General features: G+C 44.2%; 1 protein-coding gene across 4 annotated transcripts in view; it reads left to right on the top strand.

Moving 5' to 3' along the window:
* The window catches only part of dbn1 (drebrin 1), a 78,778-nt gene that overhangs the window by 37,563 nt on the left and 23,075 nt on the right, over positions 1–18,140 (top strand). For all 4 annotated transcript variants that reach the window (XM_034293279.1, XM_034293278.1, XM_013134599.4 and 1 more), the window contains exons 2-3: positions 12,781–12,836; positions 17,018–17,130. In XM_034293279.1, the coding sequence (XP_034149170.1) occupies positions 12,781–12,836; positions 17,018–17,130 (169 nt within the window). The remainder of the gene's footprint in view (positions 1–12,780; positions 12,837–17,017; positions 17,131–18,140) is intronic.

Consider the following 18,140-nt stretch of genomic DNA (forward strand, 5'->3'; position numbering starts at 1 on the left):
CTTTGTCTCCAAAGTGTGGACCAGCTCAGGCATAGTCAAAGCTCTGCAGACTGGGCTTTGTTGTGGCAACAGTACATTGAGACCGTAACAATGTGATGCCTTCAGCGAGCCGATCCAGAACCCTCTCTGCTAGATGACACAGACAGACACATGGAGGGCCCTGCAGTTTACTGGATCTGTCTGTAAACAAGCCAGATTACCCAGGATCTCAGATGATATTTTGGACTAGGCTACTGCCCTTTCCGCTCTACTACAACAGCCAGAGGTTCTCTTACATGGTCATAGACTTCTTTAGAAGGGTCTCACTAAATGATTTCATTAGGTGATTAAGTGCAGCTGTGTCAGGGATATTGTCTTAATATCTGTGTCGAGCTGAGCAGAAGGAAGGTTCTCTAATCACATATTCTCGGCAGATGGAGAGGCTAAAGTGTCTAGATTAGGTGCAGATTTTTGAATTGATCTGTCTTCATCCATTCCACAGCCTTACATGGCTTCTTTATTCGACACATGCACCACATCAAACTGTGTGTGTGTTTCCTTGTAGCTCAGGTTCAGCTGGGAAGCACACATACACACCCATTAACACACACCCCAAACCCCCAACATCCTACCTCTGGGCAGGGAAGTGCTGTTGCCAAGGCAACAGCAGGGATGCTGTTGGTTGTTATGGTGATACACCACGGGGAGTAGGCCGGGGAGCAAGGTTTTTCCTGCCCTACAAGAAAATGATGTAGGTGAAAGGGGAGAGAGTAATTGAATATGCACGGAGAGATTGAGAATATAGTACTGCAGCGTGTCAAACGTACTGTATATCTAAGAGACTATTCAGACTACATCAATTGTTGTGGAAGCGTTTTCATTTCAAGCATTGACTTAATATGTAAATCCAAATCTCAGTCCACACTAGCAATGAGAAACTCTTGATGGGGGGACAGGCGAGGGAGCATAAGCAAAACCGGGTGAAGTTGGGAAAAGCAGAACGTGGTGTGCTCTGTGACTTTGCAGTGCACACGACCAATCAAAAGCTTTCTATAGTTTCTAGGCCGTACTTGATTGGCTGTTGATACCTGCCGCCCCCTAGTATGCTTGCTAGTAAATGAGGACCAAGCTAGTGTGGATATTCACTTTTTGGCTCATAGGTTAGACTACAGATCACCAAATTAAAAATCTAATCCAATGAAATCTATGGGGACATGTTTTTTACTCTCCTTGCATTGTAGAATGATCACAGTGGAGGGAGGACATGAGTGCAAAGGTTAGGAAAAGGGTCAGGTTTTGGCTTTTGTTGTTTGCTACAAGAAAGCAGGAAGCAACCACTTAAACAGTCTTGAATGGCAACAAATCAGCCAAATTAGCACTGCTCTGGATTCTCCCACTTCTTACACTGACCTGGAGCATTCCACTTTTCTTAACTAGCCCATCGGTCCAGCCTTGTGGTTACCTGTGACTCTGTGTAAGGATAATGATTCTGCCTTTTTAATCTCGAGTGGGTGGGACAAACACCTTATATAGTGATGTCCATGCAAAAATGTACTTTTGGCCACTGGGGGTCTCTAACTTTTTCAATGAGGATAGTCTACCTGTGCATGGCTGTAAAATGAGATCTTGCGCATACAGTATGCTTCAGAAAGCTCCTGGTTAAATTTCATTCCTAATTGGCTTTTAGGGTAAATCAGTTAACATTTAATGTTTTTTGTATAAATATTTTTTTATATATATTCTCGTCTTCCTGTGGTAATGGACCAATTGCTGTGTAATTAGAATTTTTTTGTTCAAATGTTACTTTTTACCAAATATACGCAATCAATGGTTTCTGTTTACACAAGTATTTCATTACAGTTCACTGAACAATTATGATATTGCCAACAATTCCTTTGATTAATTGTGATTAATCAACTATTCTTTCTTTGTCTTTCTCATTCAACCTTCTTAAGCCCTGCATAACCCCCTAGATTCCCTCCTTTTCCTGCTCCCCGGACTCCTTGCTCATCCTTTCTCTCCCTTTCCAACCTGTCTGTAGAATGAGCAGGAAGTTGACGTTTGAATCCTTCATGAAGGGTTTTTTCCCTTGACGGGGAAAACGCTAAACAACAGGGTTTGGCTTTGGAGTGGGGTTTTGTGAACCAATCACATCAGGGGCTGGTCGGGTTTCTGTGTGCTGTGAGGTTGTAGGTCATGACATGACTACATGGTTTGATAAATGATGTACCCGAGATTAAGTAGCAGTAGCATTCACCAATACTGACACAGGTTTCTTTTGATTTGTTTGTTGATTAACAGCAGTAGCACTGCCCCTGTGGATAAATGTCTGTCTTCCTTGATGGCCACAGGCCATGTGAGACCACTTCTTCCAATCCCCAAGTTATCAGTAGTACCTCTAACTGCTCTACTCCTTCTATCTAACTAGTTATCAGTAGTACCTAAATGCTCTACTCCTTCTAACTGGTTATCAATAATTCCTGACTGCTCTACTCCTTCTATCTAACTGGTCATCAGTAGTACCTGACTCCACTACTCCTTCTATCTAACTGGTCATCAGTAGTACCTGACTTCTCTACTCCTTCTATCTAACTGGTCATCAGTAGTACCTGACTCCACTACTCCTTCTATCTAACTGGTCATCAGTAGTACCTGACTCCACTACTCCTTCTATCTAACTGGTCATCAGTAGTACCTGACTCCACTACTCCTTCTATCTAACTGGTTATCAGTAGTACCTGACTTCTCTACTCCTTCTATCTAACTGGTCATCAGTAGTACCTGACTCCACTACTCCTTCTATCTAACTGGTCATCAGTAGTACCTGACTTCTCTACTCCTTCTATCTAACTGGTTATCAGTAGTACCTGACTCCACTACTCCTTCTATCTAACTGGTTATCAGTAGTACCTGACTTCTCTACTCCTTCTATCTAACTGGTTATCAGTAGTACCTGACTTCTCTACTCCTTCTATCTAACTGGTTATCAGTAGTACCTGACTTCTCTACTCCTTCTATCTAACTGGTTATCAGTAGTACCTGACTCCACTACTCCTTCTATCTAACTGGTTATCAGTAGTACCTGACTTCTCTACTCCTTCTATCTAACTGGTTATCAGTAGTACCTGACTTCTCTACTCCTTCCATCCATTCACTCTCCTCACCAAAGACTTAGAACAAAAGTGAGCTTCATGAGAATCATTGTATCACCTGGTTTCTCATGTTAAGATGTCTTTCCCTCTCTTATTCCTTCCCGTCCCCTCGCTTTCTTATTGCCTCTTGTTTCCTCGCTCTCATTCTCTCACGTTTGTTGCTGCAAGCGCTTCAGTAATAGAGTAATACACACAGGCCGACACAAACATCTGGGTCCTGTTGTATATCAGTAACCATCTGGCCTGTTCAGGGGCGATGAACACAGGTCATGTTTTCTTACATACGTAGTCAGATGCTTGGTTTTAAGAAAATGGGGTAATTTTTCCATAGTTCTTAGTATAAAACTCAAACCACATCATAATATCAAAATGACTGTTGTTTCAAGACTGATGCATATCTTGCCAGGGGGTTCACGTTGTTGTTAATGCTCACCCAACCAGGAAGCATTTGCCTGAACTTATGTATGCGTCTCAGTTTGTAGGTGCATGGCACCAGAAACACTGGGGTTGATGGTTAAATTCCAGCTGGGGTCCTAAACCAAAAGGACTGTAGTGCCTTTTAATACATATCTGCTACAGAAATTCTATTTTACCGTATTGCAGTATTTTATTGGACGCTTACATTTCAGCAAACATCAAAGATCCCTGAAACATCCTTTTTTATTCCAAATATGTAGGGGACGCATTTGTTACATACATGTCAAGTATATCTTTCAACTTATTGAAGTTAAAATATTCATTATAATAGCACATTTAAGCAATACAGCAAGAGAGGATGTTATATATGGCCAATGTACCACGGCTGAGGGTTGTTATGCATGATGCAATGCAACCCACCCCAGCAATATGGGCAAGATGTGAACGCTATTTTGATAATGTGTTGGGGCCGAACAGAAATCAGCGTCATTACTTTATGTGAACAAGTACAGGGGACGAAAGAAATAACACAACACCACATGGAAAGGAGTGCTATTTTGAAGTAACTATATCACAATTTCTAACACAGCTGATGTGGTCACATTAGTTTGATTGCCAATTAGCAGTACATGTTGTCGGCTATAAAGAAGGTTTTAGAATTATGTTTTTTAAAGTTTTCAAAGCAACATGAGGCAATTAAAAGAGTTTCAAAGGGGCCAACATTTTTGTGCCAGAAATCACGACAGCACAAGCCAAACATGGACAAAGTGTGTCAGTAAAAAGGAACAGTAGTTGCAAGTTGAAGATAACCAACAAGGATAGATGGACACTTAACAACAGGATATTTTTTCAATACCCCAAAATTACAGCTTCACTAATTACCACAGAATTAAATCAGTACCTCTGTGACCCAGACTCAACAAAAACTGTATGTGGTGAGCCTCACAAAGCTGGAATTTATGGCAGGGCTGCGATTTGGAAAGCACCAAAATACAAAGACATATAACTTGGTGTAATGAACACAAAACCTGGACCCCTGAGCAAAGGAAAAAAAGTAATGTGGTCTGATGAGTCATCTTTCACCATACTCCCTACTGCAGATCTGGACAGGTTTACATTTGAAGAAAGCCAAAGGATGCCTTCAGCCCCAGTGTCTGCTACCCACAGTGAAATATGGTGGAGGATCCATTAATGTAACGACAGTCATCTTATGGGAGTCATTGGGTCTGACGATTGGTCTGCATGTTTGTATAACAACCAAGGAATATGAGGCCATTTTACAGGACCAGGGAACCCTACAGTGCAAACACTGTTCCTTCATGATGTTCCAATATTCCAGGACGATAATTTCTTGCAGAACACATTCAAGAGTCATTTTCTAAACACCGGGATGACATCATAGCGCTCCATGGCTTGCCCAGTCACCAGATCGGAAGATCATTGAACCTTTATGGGAGATTCTGGAACACAGTGTGAGAAGTAGATTTCCACCTTATCCCTCAAACAACTCAAGGCTTTTTTCTTGAAGAATGGTGCAATATCCCACCATACACAGTTCAGGAAGTGTATGACAGAATTCCAAGCAGGACTGGAGGTGTTCTGCATTCAAAGGGTGGTCCTACTCCTTATTAGGTCCTGAATATTCATATATTGTTAGACTTTTCTGTTATTTTGTCCACCCTGTGTATTGTTTTGAGAAACATGTATTTTTAGATGTAACAATACATTTGGTGAAAAAATCTGAGAATGATGTTATCAGAACAACTCCCAACCATGCTACTTAATTCCAAACAAGTTGATTGTTCCCAAAGAGATTAGCTGGAGAGTCGTGCTTGTTCTTGATGGACAGTACAGGGTTAAATACCTCACAGATCAGACAGCTGCCCCTCGGTTGGAGACCAATGAACAGGATGAAAGAAAGATGTTCAGGGTTTCCTTTATTGGTCTGTGTTTTTATTAAAAATACATCTGTTTTTCCATACATCAAAGACAGGCCGACCCCTCACTCCCCCACCACACACACACACATTAGAACGTCTGGAAGCCCATGCAAGGTCGCTTTTAACAGAGACATGGTGGTTTGCTATCCGTGTGTCTGCGGGGGATCTGACTTCCTGCCATAATGCTTCCAGTGCCAGATAACTATAGATCAGCCGTAGCGTGTGTTTGTGTGTGGCTTTTAATCTCTGTTTTTGGCAGATCGCCAAACTAACAAAGTGCCCGATCTGTGGTTGTGCCCTTGAGCAAGGCACTTCACCCTTATTGCTCCTGTTAGTTGATATGCGTGTCTGCTAAATGACATAACTCTTCTGAGATCAGGAAGCGATGTGGGCCTGACTGGTCTGATCATTTCTTACACTGCTGTCAGCAAGGAGATATCAAAGCTAATGATGCTGACTAATGAAGGATTGTAGTTTTCAATAAATGTGTCTGTCAAGATGCAATTAACAAATTGGCTTAGCGGCATAGAGTGCATTTTCCTGGAATGTGGAATGCTAAGTAAATGCATTTGGATTGTCTTTTGTTAACGCCAGTAAAGCTACCTATTTAGTAGTGAATCATTGCTGCTTTTCGATACTTCTTTGTACTTACGGCCATGGCTGAACTGTGATGATTGGACAAGCTGACATTCTGTTGGTCGCGAAATCAAATTGGTATGAGCCTATTGTACTGAACAAATGTGTTTCAAACTCCTAATATGTATCCAAGCCCTGGAAATAATCTGTGTCTGTTGTTCTGCTCAGCCTGGTTCAGAGCCAGAGTGGGGGGTGGAGATTATGGAAATGTGAATCCTTTTCTGCTTTGGTGAAACAAAAGGGATAGTTAGTGTTTGTAGTGTGAATATAGCGCAGTCTGAATGTGGCTGTGGGGCTGTACTGCACATATGTTGGTTTTGAAGAGGGTCTGGCGTGTGCGTGTGCATGTGCGTGTGCATGTGCACGCGTGTCTGTCCGTCCTGCATCTGTTCCATCGATCCCTGTCCATCTACACTACTAGCTGGGGAGACTGACAGACTTATAGGCTACTGCCCCTTTTACTCAAACTAGTGATGTAGTTTAATTGGTCTTTACCGAGGCACTCTCCGTCCCAGCTCGGTCTTTCCCACCCTGGGAGACAATAGGGGAGGCCCCCGTCACCCATGCTCTCACCGCTTATTCCCTTCCCCTCTCCCCTGCATTCTGTCACCCCCTTCACTTACACACACACACACCCCCCCCCCTCCCCTCTGTACCCTTTCCTCTACATCTCTGTACCCTTCAATCACCCCCCCCCCCCCACCACTCAATTCTCTTCATCGCTTCATCACCACTCTCCATCATTCTCATTATTATGGTAACCCCATGCTTGTTCTGTCTCTCTCCCTGTGTGTGTGTGTGTGTGTCTTCTAACTCAGAATCTATTTAAAGGGCTTTTTTGTCATGGGAAGAATAAAAATAGAAGTCAGCAATCGACAGTGATGTAAGAATGTTGTAAATAGTAACTAGCATAAATGACAAGGGAAAATACAAAAATGAAAAGATTTGTTTGCGCTTCACTGGTTGTCCTTTTCTCATGGCAACGGTCACAAACCACGCTGCTGTGATTGGACATTCTGGTATTTTGCCTGACAGATAGTAGCTTATCAATATAAGATTTGATTACAAATCGTTTGTGGTTTTGTATGATGTAAGGGAAATTTGTGTCTCGTGGCCGGAGGTTAAGAAGGGCAGCTTCTCTGTCTCTCACCCTGTCTCTCACCCTGTCTCTCACCCTGTCTCTCACCCTCTCTCTCACCCTCTCTCTCACCCTCTCTCTCACCCTCTCTCTCACCCTCTGTCTCACCCTCTGTCTCTGTCTCTCTCCCTGTCTCTCTCCCTGTCTCTCTCCCTGTCTCTCTCCCTGTCTCTCTCCCTGTCTCTCTCTCTGTCTCTGTCTCTCACTGTCTTTCTGTCTGTCTCTCTCCCCCTGTCCAGTGACGTGTGCTCCATAGAGCAGAGATGTTTCTAGGTCACATCAGTCTTTTATGAATAATAAAAAGGAGTCTGCTTTAAAGGGAATTATTTATAGTGCTACAAGTGAACTACTCTACCTCAATTTCTTTATATCCTTCTCTCACCCATATCTTTCTCTTTCATTCTCTCCTGCTCTTCCGCACTCTGTCTCTTCCAATCCCTTTCTCTGTCTATCTGTCTATTTCTCTCTCTGGGAGTGCATGCTGGCTGGCTGGTTGTGCATGCTGGCTGGCTGGTTGTGCATGCTGGCTGGCTGGTTGTGCATGCTGGCTGGCTGGTTGTGCATGCTGGCTGGCTGGCTGGCTGGTTGTGCATGCTGGCTGGCTGGTTGTGCATGCTGGCTGGCTGGGAGTAGGTGTTTGAGTGGCTGGCAGTTTTTTGGTCTATGGTTAGTTGACCTAGTTCTTGGTGTTTCTACTTCTTGGTACCCTTCTTTTTATGTTTTACTCGTTTACTGTCATGAAGCATGGATTTGGGTGGTTTGCGACAGGGTCGGTTAGTAGATGCTAACCCGTTGGCGTGGAATTAAGATTCCTTCGGCAGTTGGGTGTTCTGGAGGACCGTAGTTTGGCCATTGGTGCCATGATTGGTTGTGAGAGTATAACATCTGCTTCTGTTATGAATTGTGCCATGGCGATATTTCTGGATTGGATTGATCAAGTTAACCCAACGGTTGAGAGATGTACAGATGTCAGTGGTTCCATTTGTGAGGTGGAGAGGAAAGTTACGCTCTCTAATGTTTGTTAGTGGCCGTGTCCACTAGGCATTTCAAAGACAACATTTGGCGACTGATATTTCACCTCCCATTCATTTTCAATGGAGTCACGTGACCGTGTGAACGGGGCTGTGTGTGATACCAGGCAGCGTGAAGCTGCTGTACGAGGAGACGGAAACCACCTTTTATGATACGCAAATTTGGAGCCATGCTCATTAGCATTTAGGCATTTTGTGTGCCTACACTTGATTCACTTTTCGCTGGCCGTTTGTGGGCGGGTTTGTTCAAAAACGTTTGTTGTTTTGTTATCAACGATTTTGGCCTGGATAGTGGCTTCATTTTTATTGACCCAGCAACGGTGTTTGATCCAATGGAACGGCAGCATTTGTGGCTGGGCCTGCATTTGCAGGATGCTGACTGGGTGGCTGTGCATACGGGGACCAGGTATTTAGAAGATTTAAGGGGCTGGTGAAAGCCAGATTTTAAGGTGGATTTTGAATATTTCTCTGCAATGAAAAATCTCCCCATGTTTGTGGAGAAGTGGGGTTGCAGGGAGCTGTTTGTTGCATGGTGGAGGGTGAACTGTTGTTTGTGGATGTCATTAGTTGAGCGTGTATATTTTTGTATTATTTTTTTTGGTAATTCATTTCTTGTTGGTTTATTAAATGGCACTATATTTTGTGTGCATGGATTGAGAACGTGGGTTTAAAATAACTTTTTTTTACTCAAACTCTCTCCCCTCATGTTCTCATTCTCTCCCTTTGCCCCCTCACTTTCCCCCTCCTCTCAGTTCACTGGGCTTAGTGGCTCCCTGACAGGCTGGAGGTGAACTAATGGTGGGTTAGGGTCGCACCATATTGGAAATAACTGACATTGTGATATTTTGTTTTTCTGCGATATAGATTGCGATATGAAAGAGCTTTAGCTATCAACCTGACAGTCTGTATCCTTAATTCTTCCCCAGCCCCATCCTCTACAAATAAAATGTATGAAACTTATGAAAATTGGTATATTTCAGAACAGGTTGCTAGGTAATAATATTTAACAGTAATAGTATAACAACAGTAGTAAAATAGAATGTGCAATTGTGCAGTCTGTGGCCAAAGCACTGCAATCTGGTCCACTTGTTCAGGTGCAGCCTTCACCATGTTTGCTGCATTGTCTGTTGTTATACAGACTAGAAGACTCTCATCTAGGCCCTAATCAGCTAAAGCTTCTCTCATCCCTGTTGTGATGTTCTAACTTATATGATCATCCGGAAAAGGCAGTTTTCAAACAGCGACTTTTCAGGTGGAAGTCCTCATTAATAAAGTATACGGTCAGACTTATGTAGGACTCCGTCTGTTATTCCACTTGTAAGTCTGTATAAGTCTGTTATTCCACTTGTGACAGCTCTGTTTCAGCTTGTGCCTTGCATTTCTCATACAGCCCTGGGATGGCAACTTTAGAAAAATAGTTGCGTGATGGCATTACATACCGCTTGTCAAACAAACGGATCATGTTTTTAAAACCCTCTTTGATAACCGTGTTAATTGGTACCATGTCTTTGGCGACGTGAAATATTATTGAATCTGTGATGTTTCTCTGCCGTTTTGTACCTTTCTTGTATGGTGTTTTTGCTTTGGACGGCACTGAGATGCTTTGCACTCGTCATACGAAGATTTGTGGTGCCGCCTTAAATGATCAAACAAATTGGTCGTGTTGTGGCAACAATTCCAAGGCCCTCTCGACAAAGTACCTGCTTTTGGTCAACATCATCCTGTCTGTAGCCGAAATATTTCCATATAATTCTCCATTTCGGCTTTTTTGCCTGTTCGTCGCTCATCATTTCTTCACGCGCAAGCAGAGCCTGCTTGTCAACCACGTGCAGCAACGATCTCCGTGTTTAAAATAATAATCATTATTATTATAATTAACTGTGTATCCAATAACCCATATATCTGAGTAAATTACGTTATATCAGACAGATATAATGTTGGTTTTCCATTTGAAAAAAAGATATATTGTAGACTGATATTGTATGTTTACCTTACTGAATCACACGTTCTGCTATGTGAGTATTGCGGATGCGTACATCGCAATGTCGATGCTGAAACGATATATCGTGCAGCCCTAGTTTGGTTGGCCAGGGAGCCCCTGTCGTGGGTATTCCTGCTCTGCTGCAACTGCCTCCTGAGCATGGAAATTGATTCCATTTGGTAGTCAGAATGATGACTGAGACATTGGCCTGCCAGGATGCAGGTGTATACATGGAAAGACCAACGGGAGAGCCCAGACCTTGACATTATGCCTGGGTGCTCAGGGATACAGCAGCTCAGAAGAGATCCTGAAATAGTACTGGGATAGCATCAATAATAGAAGAGGGAAAAACGTAAGGGAGGAAGTGGAAATGGCTTTTTAGTTCTGAAATCAGCAGAAAAGAACAGGAAAGCGGTGGGCAGTGTTCGGTTCAGTGCAACCCAGAGCTGAATGTTTAACACTAATTCAACACTGTAAGCTGGACTCCAGTCTTTACCCATGAACATGTAAAGACTGTTTGCAGCACTTTACCAGATGGGTCAGGGAGATGTACAGTGTCTGTGCAAGTTATCATTAACTATAACAAAATGTCTTCTTGAGACGGTCTATATTTCCCTAGATGTAGTTAAGACACTGAAAACATGACAGATTGATCTAGTCCTGAGTATGAACCATGGCAGGACTCAAGCCAGGACGCTTTGTGAAGTCCTCCTCTCGTGCCGACGTTTAGGCTGCAATATTAACATGTCTTCAATATCCCTCCCGCTATTGTTACTGTAGTGGCCTTCAAAATATATAGGTTCCTGATTTAGATAACTCATTGTATTAAATAAGATAAATAATGATACAAGATGATTTATGCCATCGACTGATTCTGAAGATTGTACATTTTATAATGAAAACTGTTTAATTGTTGTTGATTGTATGTGTCAATGGTCATTGACAACATGAGGTGTGTGTGTGTGTGTAAATAAGTGTCTGGATTATTGCTGGACCAACCGACACTTTAGTAATCACACACGTCCACCCAGGCACACTTGACGAGACCGGGATCACTGTGTCTGTGAGGCAGTGGCAGACATGATACGTTTCCAGATGAATGTGGCTGACCTTCCTCTGCTGCCCTGCCTGTTCAGTCAGCCATGAGACTTGCAGAAGGACTGGCTCCGTCTTGGTCTCCCTCCCTGCCTGGTCTAACCACCCCTAGTGGTTAAGGCTCTCACTCTTCATTTTAATGTTGTTGCTAATTTGGAAACTGACGTGGCTTCTTGGGAACTAGTAAGAATGTTATACAGCACCCGGTTTTCGACAGCCAATCGCGTCAGGCTGGACTGTGATGTGCTTGTGTTTGTGTTGTCCTAAGGTCCGCACAGTCGCTTCACTTTACTGTTATTGAAATGAATTGCGTGTTGTTCATGTGCTTCCGGAAACTGTTAAGAAGGCCTAAAGACTCACTCCATGTCCCTGTGAGGATCTCATTAGATACTCAATATTTTGATATCACCTAGAAGTTACAGTCTGTGTTGTGTTCCATAATCCGTAACTAAGTTCTCTCTGATCCTCTCATTGAGGGGAATATGTCCCTGTAGATGTCTTCCACAACAGAAGTGAATAAGATGCATTAGCGAAATGGCAAATTCCCTGACCTTTACTCTGACCTTTACCGGGTAGACTTCAGTTTTATTCACATCTGATTGGGATTGTCTCTGCTGCATTCAAAATACCAGACCAGTGATTCCAATTTCTGGTACATTTTCTGTGGGCTGAAATTAGTAGCATAGCCTCAGGAGAAAAGGGGGTAGTATTGTACATTATGGACCTATGGTTTGACCAGCCACTTCATATACATGAATAATACTTCAAACATCAATGTCCTCTTCGGCTGTTTCCACGCTGTAGCTCTCGCTCTCCTCGCTCTCCTTTCTTCTCTCTATTCTTTCATCTCTCACTCCTTCTCTCTCCTCTCTTCATTAGCCAGCTTTACACAGCCTTTCTCTGACAGTCAGACACCAGGAGTAGTAGACAGATTAACCAGAAATCAAAGGATTAGACATTGAATACACAGCCAGTCTGGGATGAGACTCATTGTAGGGCTGTATGGAGAGTTATTCTGTGTCTCTCTGTTCAGTCTTCATCAGGTGAACAGTAATACCAGCTGTTTATCTGGAGTATATCCATCTACTGGCATGAAACCAGTAGTGTGAAATTAAATGGTATTATTTTTATTTTTTTTAAGCTCCATGGGCCTAATCTGTCCAGGCTTTACCCTCCCACACAGTGAATTGGTTATGCTGCTCTCTGTCCTCTCCATTCCTTGACCTGGTACAAAGAGTTTTAACCCTCCATCTCTTAGTCTTGTTTTTCCTTCCCTGATCTCACATAGGAACGTATGAATGTAGAATACAAACGTACGGTTGTCAGTGCTGGTTAAAGAGTATGCCTGTTATGTTTTGACACTGTTGTATTTGTCTGACTGTCTCTCACTCTGTGAATTTCTCTCCTGCAGGGCCTTGTACACATATGAGGGCAACAGCAATGATTTGACTGTGGCATCTTCAGGAGGTAAGCTACATCTGAAATGTTATGGTGATTGATTGTTGTTCTGTTCCATTTGATTAAACTGTTACTCCCCGTGCTTCTTGCCACGATAACATGTATTGAGATGGTGGAAAGAGCCTGCAATTTACTAATAATTGCTTTGTCTGGGGGGGGGAATATCGTGTTAGAGGGCATGCTTATTAGCTTTGAGGCCTCCATTGAATGTGACAGCAAGCCAATTTTTTGGTGTTAGCAATTGTCTAAAAACGCAATTCTGTTTAGTTAAAATTATAACTATTCTATTAGGAAGTCCATAATTGTGATTTCATTTGATGATGATTTTGAAAAGATTTTTTTATGTTTGTATATTTATATACTGTATATATATATATATGTCCATCCAGTCTACATGTGTTTTGTGGATCTGGAGAAGGCGTATTACCGGGTCCCCCGGGAGATACTGTTGGAGGTGCTGCGGGAGTATGGGGTGAGGAGGTCCCTTCTGAGGGCTATCCAATCCCTGTACGTCCAAAGTGAGAGCTGTGTTCGGGTTCTCGGTAGTAAGTCGGACTCGTTCCAGGTGGGGGTTGGCCTCTGCCAGGGCTGTGCTTTGTCACCAATCCTGTTTGTAACTTTTATGGACAGGATATTGAGGTGTAGTCGGGGTGGGGAGGGGTTGCAGTTCGGTGGGCTGGGGATCTAATCGCTGCTTTTTGCGGATGATGTGGTCCTGATGGCATCATCGGTCTGTGACCTTCAGCACTCACTGGACCGGTTCACAGCAGAGTGCGAAGCGGTTGGGATGAGGATTAGCACCTCTAAGTCTGAGGCCATGGTTCCCAGCAGGAAACCGATGGAGTGCCTCCTCCGGGTAGGGAATGAGGCGTTACCCTAAGTAAAGGAGTTCAAGTATCTCGGGGTCTTGTTCGCGAGTGAGGGGACAATGGAGCGGGAGATTGGATGGAGAATCGGAGCAGCAGGGGCGGTATTGCATTCGCTTTAGTTGTGACGAAAATGTTCGTTCCTACCCGGTCAATTTTCGTTCCTACCCTCACCTATGGTCATGAAGGCTGGGTCATGACCGAAAGAACAAGATCGCGAGTACAAGCGGCTGAAATGGGTTTTCTCAGAAGGGTGGCTGGCTTCTCCCTTAGGGATAGGGTGAGAAGCTCAGCCATCCGTGAGGAACTCGGAGTAGAGCCGCTGCTCCTTTGCATTGAAAGGAGCCAGTTGAGGTGGTTCGGGCATCTGGTAAGGATGCCCCCAGGACGTCTCCCTAGGGAGGTGTTCCAGGCACGTCCAGCTGGGAGGAGACCTCGGGGTAGGCCCAGGACTAGGTGGAGAGATTATATTTCGACACTGGCCTGGGGACGCCTCGGGATCCCCCAGTCAGAGATGGCAAATGTGGCTCAGGAAAGGGAAGTTTGGGGTCCCCTGCTGGAGCTGCTGTCCCTGCGACCCGATCCTGGATAAGTGGATGAAGATGAGAAATAAGCCCACTCAGGAAATAAGTTGGAAATCCCCCCAATCTAGGGAGCTGGTCAGCATTTATACATGTACTGTAGTCCTCTTCAAAAGAACCAATGTCAGTCCTCTGGGGTGAAAAAGTTAGTTAGTTCTCTTTTATTCACTCTGCCCTTGCTTCTGAATGATGACTCACCTGTCCTTCCAGTTACATAGTTTTGCGGTGTGAGTCTTTACATTGCTGTTTAGAAGTGTTGATTTATTTTTGTATTCGCACATTCACTGGGTTATTGCCCAATGGTTGACTATTGCTATGCTGTTTGAACCAGGTACCTGACAGCAAGTTACCATAAACAATACATACTCGCATCGCATCGCATCATCTTCCGCTTAATCCGGGGCCGGGTCGCGGGGGCAGCAGTCTAAGCAGGGATGCCCAGACTTCCCTCTCCCCAGACACTTCCTCCAGCTCTTCCGGGGGGACACCGAGGCGTTCCCAGGCCAGCCGGGAGACATAGTCCCTCCAGCGTGTCCTAGGTCTTCCCCGGGGTCTCTTCCCGGTGGGACGGGACCGGAACACCTTCCCAGGAAGGCGTCCCGGAGGCATCCGAAACAGATGCCCAAGCCACCTCAGCTGACCCCTCTCGATGTGGAGGAGCAGCGGCTCTACTCTGAGCTCCTCCCGGGTGACCGAGCTTCTCACCCTATCTCTAAGGGATCGCCCAGCCACCCTGCGGAGAAAGCTCATTTCGGCCGCCTGTATCCGGGATCTTGTCCTTTCGGTCATGACCCAAAGCTCATGACCATAGGTGAGAGTAGGAACGTAGATTGACCGGTAAATCGAGAGCTTCGCCTTACGGCTCAGCTCTTTCTTCACCACGACAGACCGATACATCGACCGCATTACTGCAGAAGCTGCACCGATCCGTCTGTCAATCTCCCGTTCCATCCTTCCCTCACTCGTGAACAAGACCCCTAGATACTTAAACTCCTCCACTTGAGGCAGGCACTCTCCACCAACCTGAAGTGGGCAAGCCACCCTTTTCCGACTGATGACCATGGCCTCGGATTTGGAGGTACTGATTTTCATCCCCACCGCTTCACACTCGGCTGCAAACCGTCCAAGTGCATGCTGAAGGTCCTGGCCTGAAGGGGCCAACACGACAACATCATCCGCAAAGAGCAGAGACGAAATCGTGTGGTCCCCAAACCTGACACCCTCCGGCCCCTGGCTGCGCCTAGAAATTCTGTCCATAAAAATTACGAACAGAACCGGTGACAAAGGGCAGCCCTGCCGGAGTCCAACATGCACAGGGAACAAGTCTGACTTACTGCCGGCAATGCGGACCAAGCTCCTGCTTCGGTCGTACAGGGACCTGACAGCCCTTAGCAAAGGACCCAGGACCCCATATTCCCGAAGCACCCTCCACAGGATGCCACGAGGGACACAGTCGAATGCCTTCTCCAAATCCACAAAACACATGTGGACTGGTTGGGCAAACTCCCATGAACCCTCCATCACCCATCACAATACATACTAATATAATAAAATATATACAAACCTCTGGTAATATTTTCAGTTAATGCTGACTATTTACTACCACAATGTAAAAAATATGCCTAGTTGTCTGGTAACTGGTTCTGCACTGTGACCTCAGATCAAGTAGTTGAAGTTAACTGGCAAAAGCATGGGCTGTTGTTTACCCCAGATTTAACATGAAACTGGATTGAGGTTGTTTCTTTTAAAAATGACTCTATGTGAAAACCTCCAGATACACAGAACACTCCAAAAGCTCCTCTCGCTACTTTATTCAATATGTTTGGGAGAGACGCAGTCTTCTGAATCCACAACTATACCTGGTGGATAGTTGGAACCTAAAGACACACACACACACACACACGTATGAGCAAATGTAGTGGATGAGCTAGACAAGTCAGGCCTGCCATGGTGGCACAGTAGATGCAGCTTTGTTCACTTACATAAGAGCAGTCAGAGAGTGTACGAGTGAGTGCACAGTTTCCCAGGTTGTCATGAACTTGTGACGTTGTGTGTTTGCGCTACAGTTCCCCTCCAGGTTCAGCCACAGCCTGAGGTCTCTGTTAATACCGTCAACACAGGTTACATATCGTACTTTAACAGCACATTGCTTTTGTTAACAGGAGGTTGCCTGTTCCCAGTGGACATAAGCCTGCTGAGGCATCCCTACTAGCAGGCGTTCCACAGTAGCGGTCGTGGGGGTCATGTATCTGTTCCCCCAGTCAGAACTGTCACGCTCAAGCTATTGAATGACTATTGGATTATACCAGGAAGACTCATGCACGGTATCATTGAAATATATTAGGCCAAACAGTTAACGATGTTATGTTTAATGTCCGTTCCAATGTTATTCTTGTCTGTCTTTTTCAAAGACTAGATGGCCTTATAGATTTCAATGATGGCTTTTATTGTGATAAAGAAAATCTGTGTTCTGCCTGCATAATATCCTGCTGCTAAAATAATGCTAACGAAGCCCCAAATGGCCGTCGCTAGTTAGTGCCTGGAGCCACACCACAGTCACTGCAGACCACTGGGCCACATAATAATGTGGAGGGCAGAGACTGACCAGGTCAGGCTAGTCTGACTGGAGAGTGATTCTGATGTGTGTGTTTGTGTACCCTTTCATTTTTCTCCGGTGTTTCTCCTTGTTCAACCACTCCTCCACCCACCATGTTCTCCTCTGTCTCCTCCTCCCTCCTTCTAGCTGGAGGTCTACCAGAAATCACAGTGACCTTTGATAATGGCCGGGTCATGTACGGCTTTTGCAGCCTGAAGGAGCCCACAGCGGCTCTCCCGCGTTACGTCCTCATCAACTGGGTGAGTTGTGTGTGTGTGTGTGTGTTCTCCTTTTATCAGACCCATACATTATATTGAGGTATAAAACTAAGTCTGAATATTTCTAAAATGTATGTGGCATTTGGTTTCTTGTAAACCTTTTCTCACATTTGAGCTTCTAATTTCTGCTCTGGAATTTGGATTGGATGAAAGTCGTGGTGTATGTAAGCAATAAGGCACAAGGGGGTGTGATATATGGCCAGTATACCATGGCTAAGAGCTGTTCTTATGGACGACATCGCAGAGAGCCTGGACACAGTGATTTAGACCTGGTATAATGGAATTGACTCCCAGCATGGGAGTTTGCATTGACCAGTGGAGTGGGAAGCATCAAAACATTTTGCTAATGTTTTTTACCATACATGTTTGAAGAAATACATTTATAATAGTCAAATGTGTGCTGTTGGTTAATTTCCTTGAATCCTTAATGAAGTACAATACAGTGTGTATTCCACATTTTGGAAAAGGACAGTATTATGCCAGGGTAGCCTTGTAGTCAAGAAAATTGGGCCAGTAAACGAAAGGTCGCTGGTTGTAATCTCTGAGCCTACAAAGTGAAAGCCTCTGATGTACTGTCCCTAAGAAAGACAGGTAATCCTAATTGATCCCTGGTCATTGCTGTAAATAAAAATACTTTGTTTGCACAATCACCTGTGTGAATAAAGGTATATATATAATTTATTTATATATATATATATATATATATATATATATATATATATAATATAATATAATTGTTCTCTTCATCAAAGGCGATGATAATTTCAGGTGATTTTATATAGGACACATTACACATAGTCATGTGTATTCATTGTATGAGTCTGCAGATAATGCAGGTGTGTGTGTGTGTGTGTTTTAGGTCTAACTATACTCATGGGGACAAAATGTCCCCATAAGTATAGTAAAACCAGAAACCTTTTGCCTGCCACGTTTGTCTGATTGGTGTACTATTTGTGGTGTGTGCGCCTCTCAGCGCCCAAGCTCTGCCTCCG

The sequence above is a fragment of the Esox lucius genome, chromosome 7 (assembly GCF_011004845.1).
Source record: "Esox lucius isolate fEsoLuc1 chromosome 7, fEsoLuc1.pri, whole genome shotgun sequence".
In the NCBI taxonomy this organism is placed as follows: domain Eukaryota; kingdom Metazoa; phylum Chordata; class Actinopteri; order Esociformes; family Esocidae; genus Esox; species Esox lucius.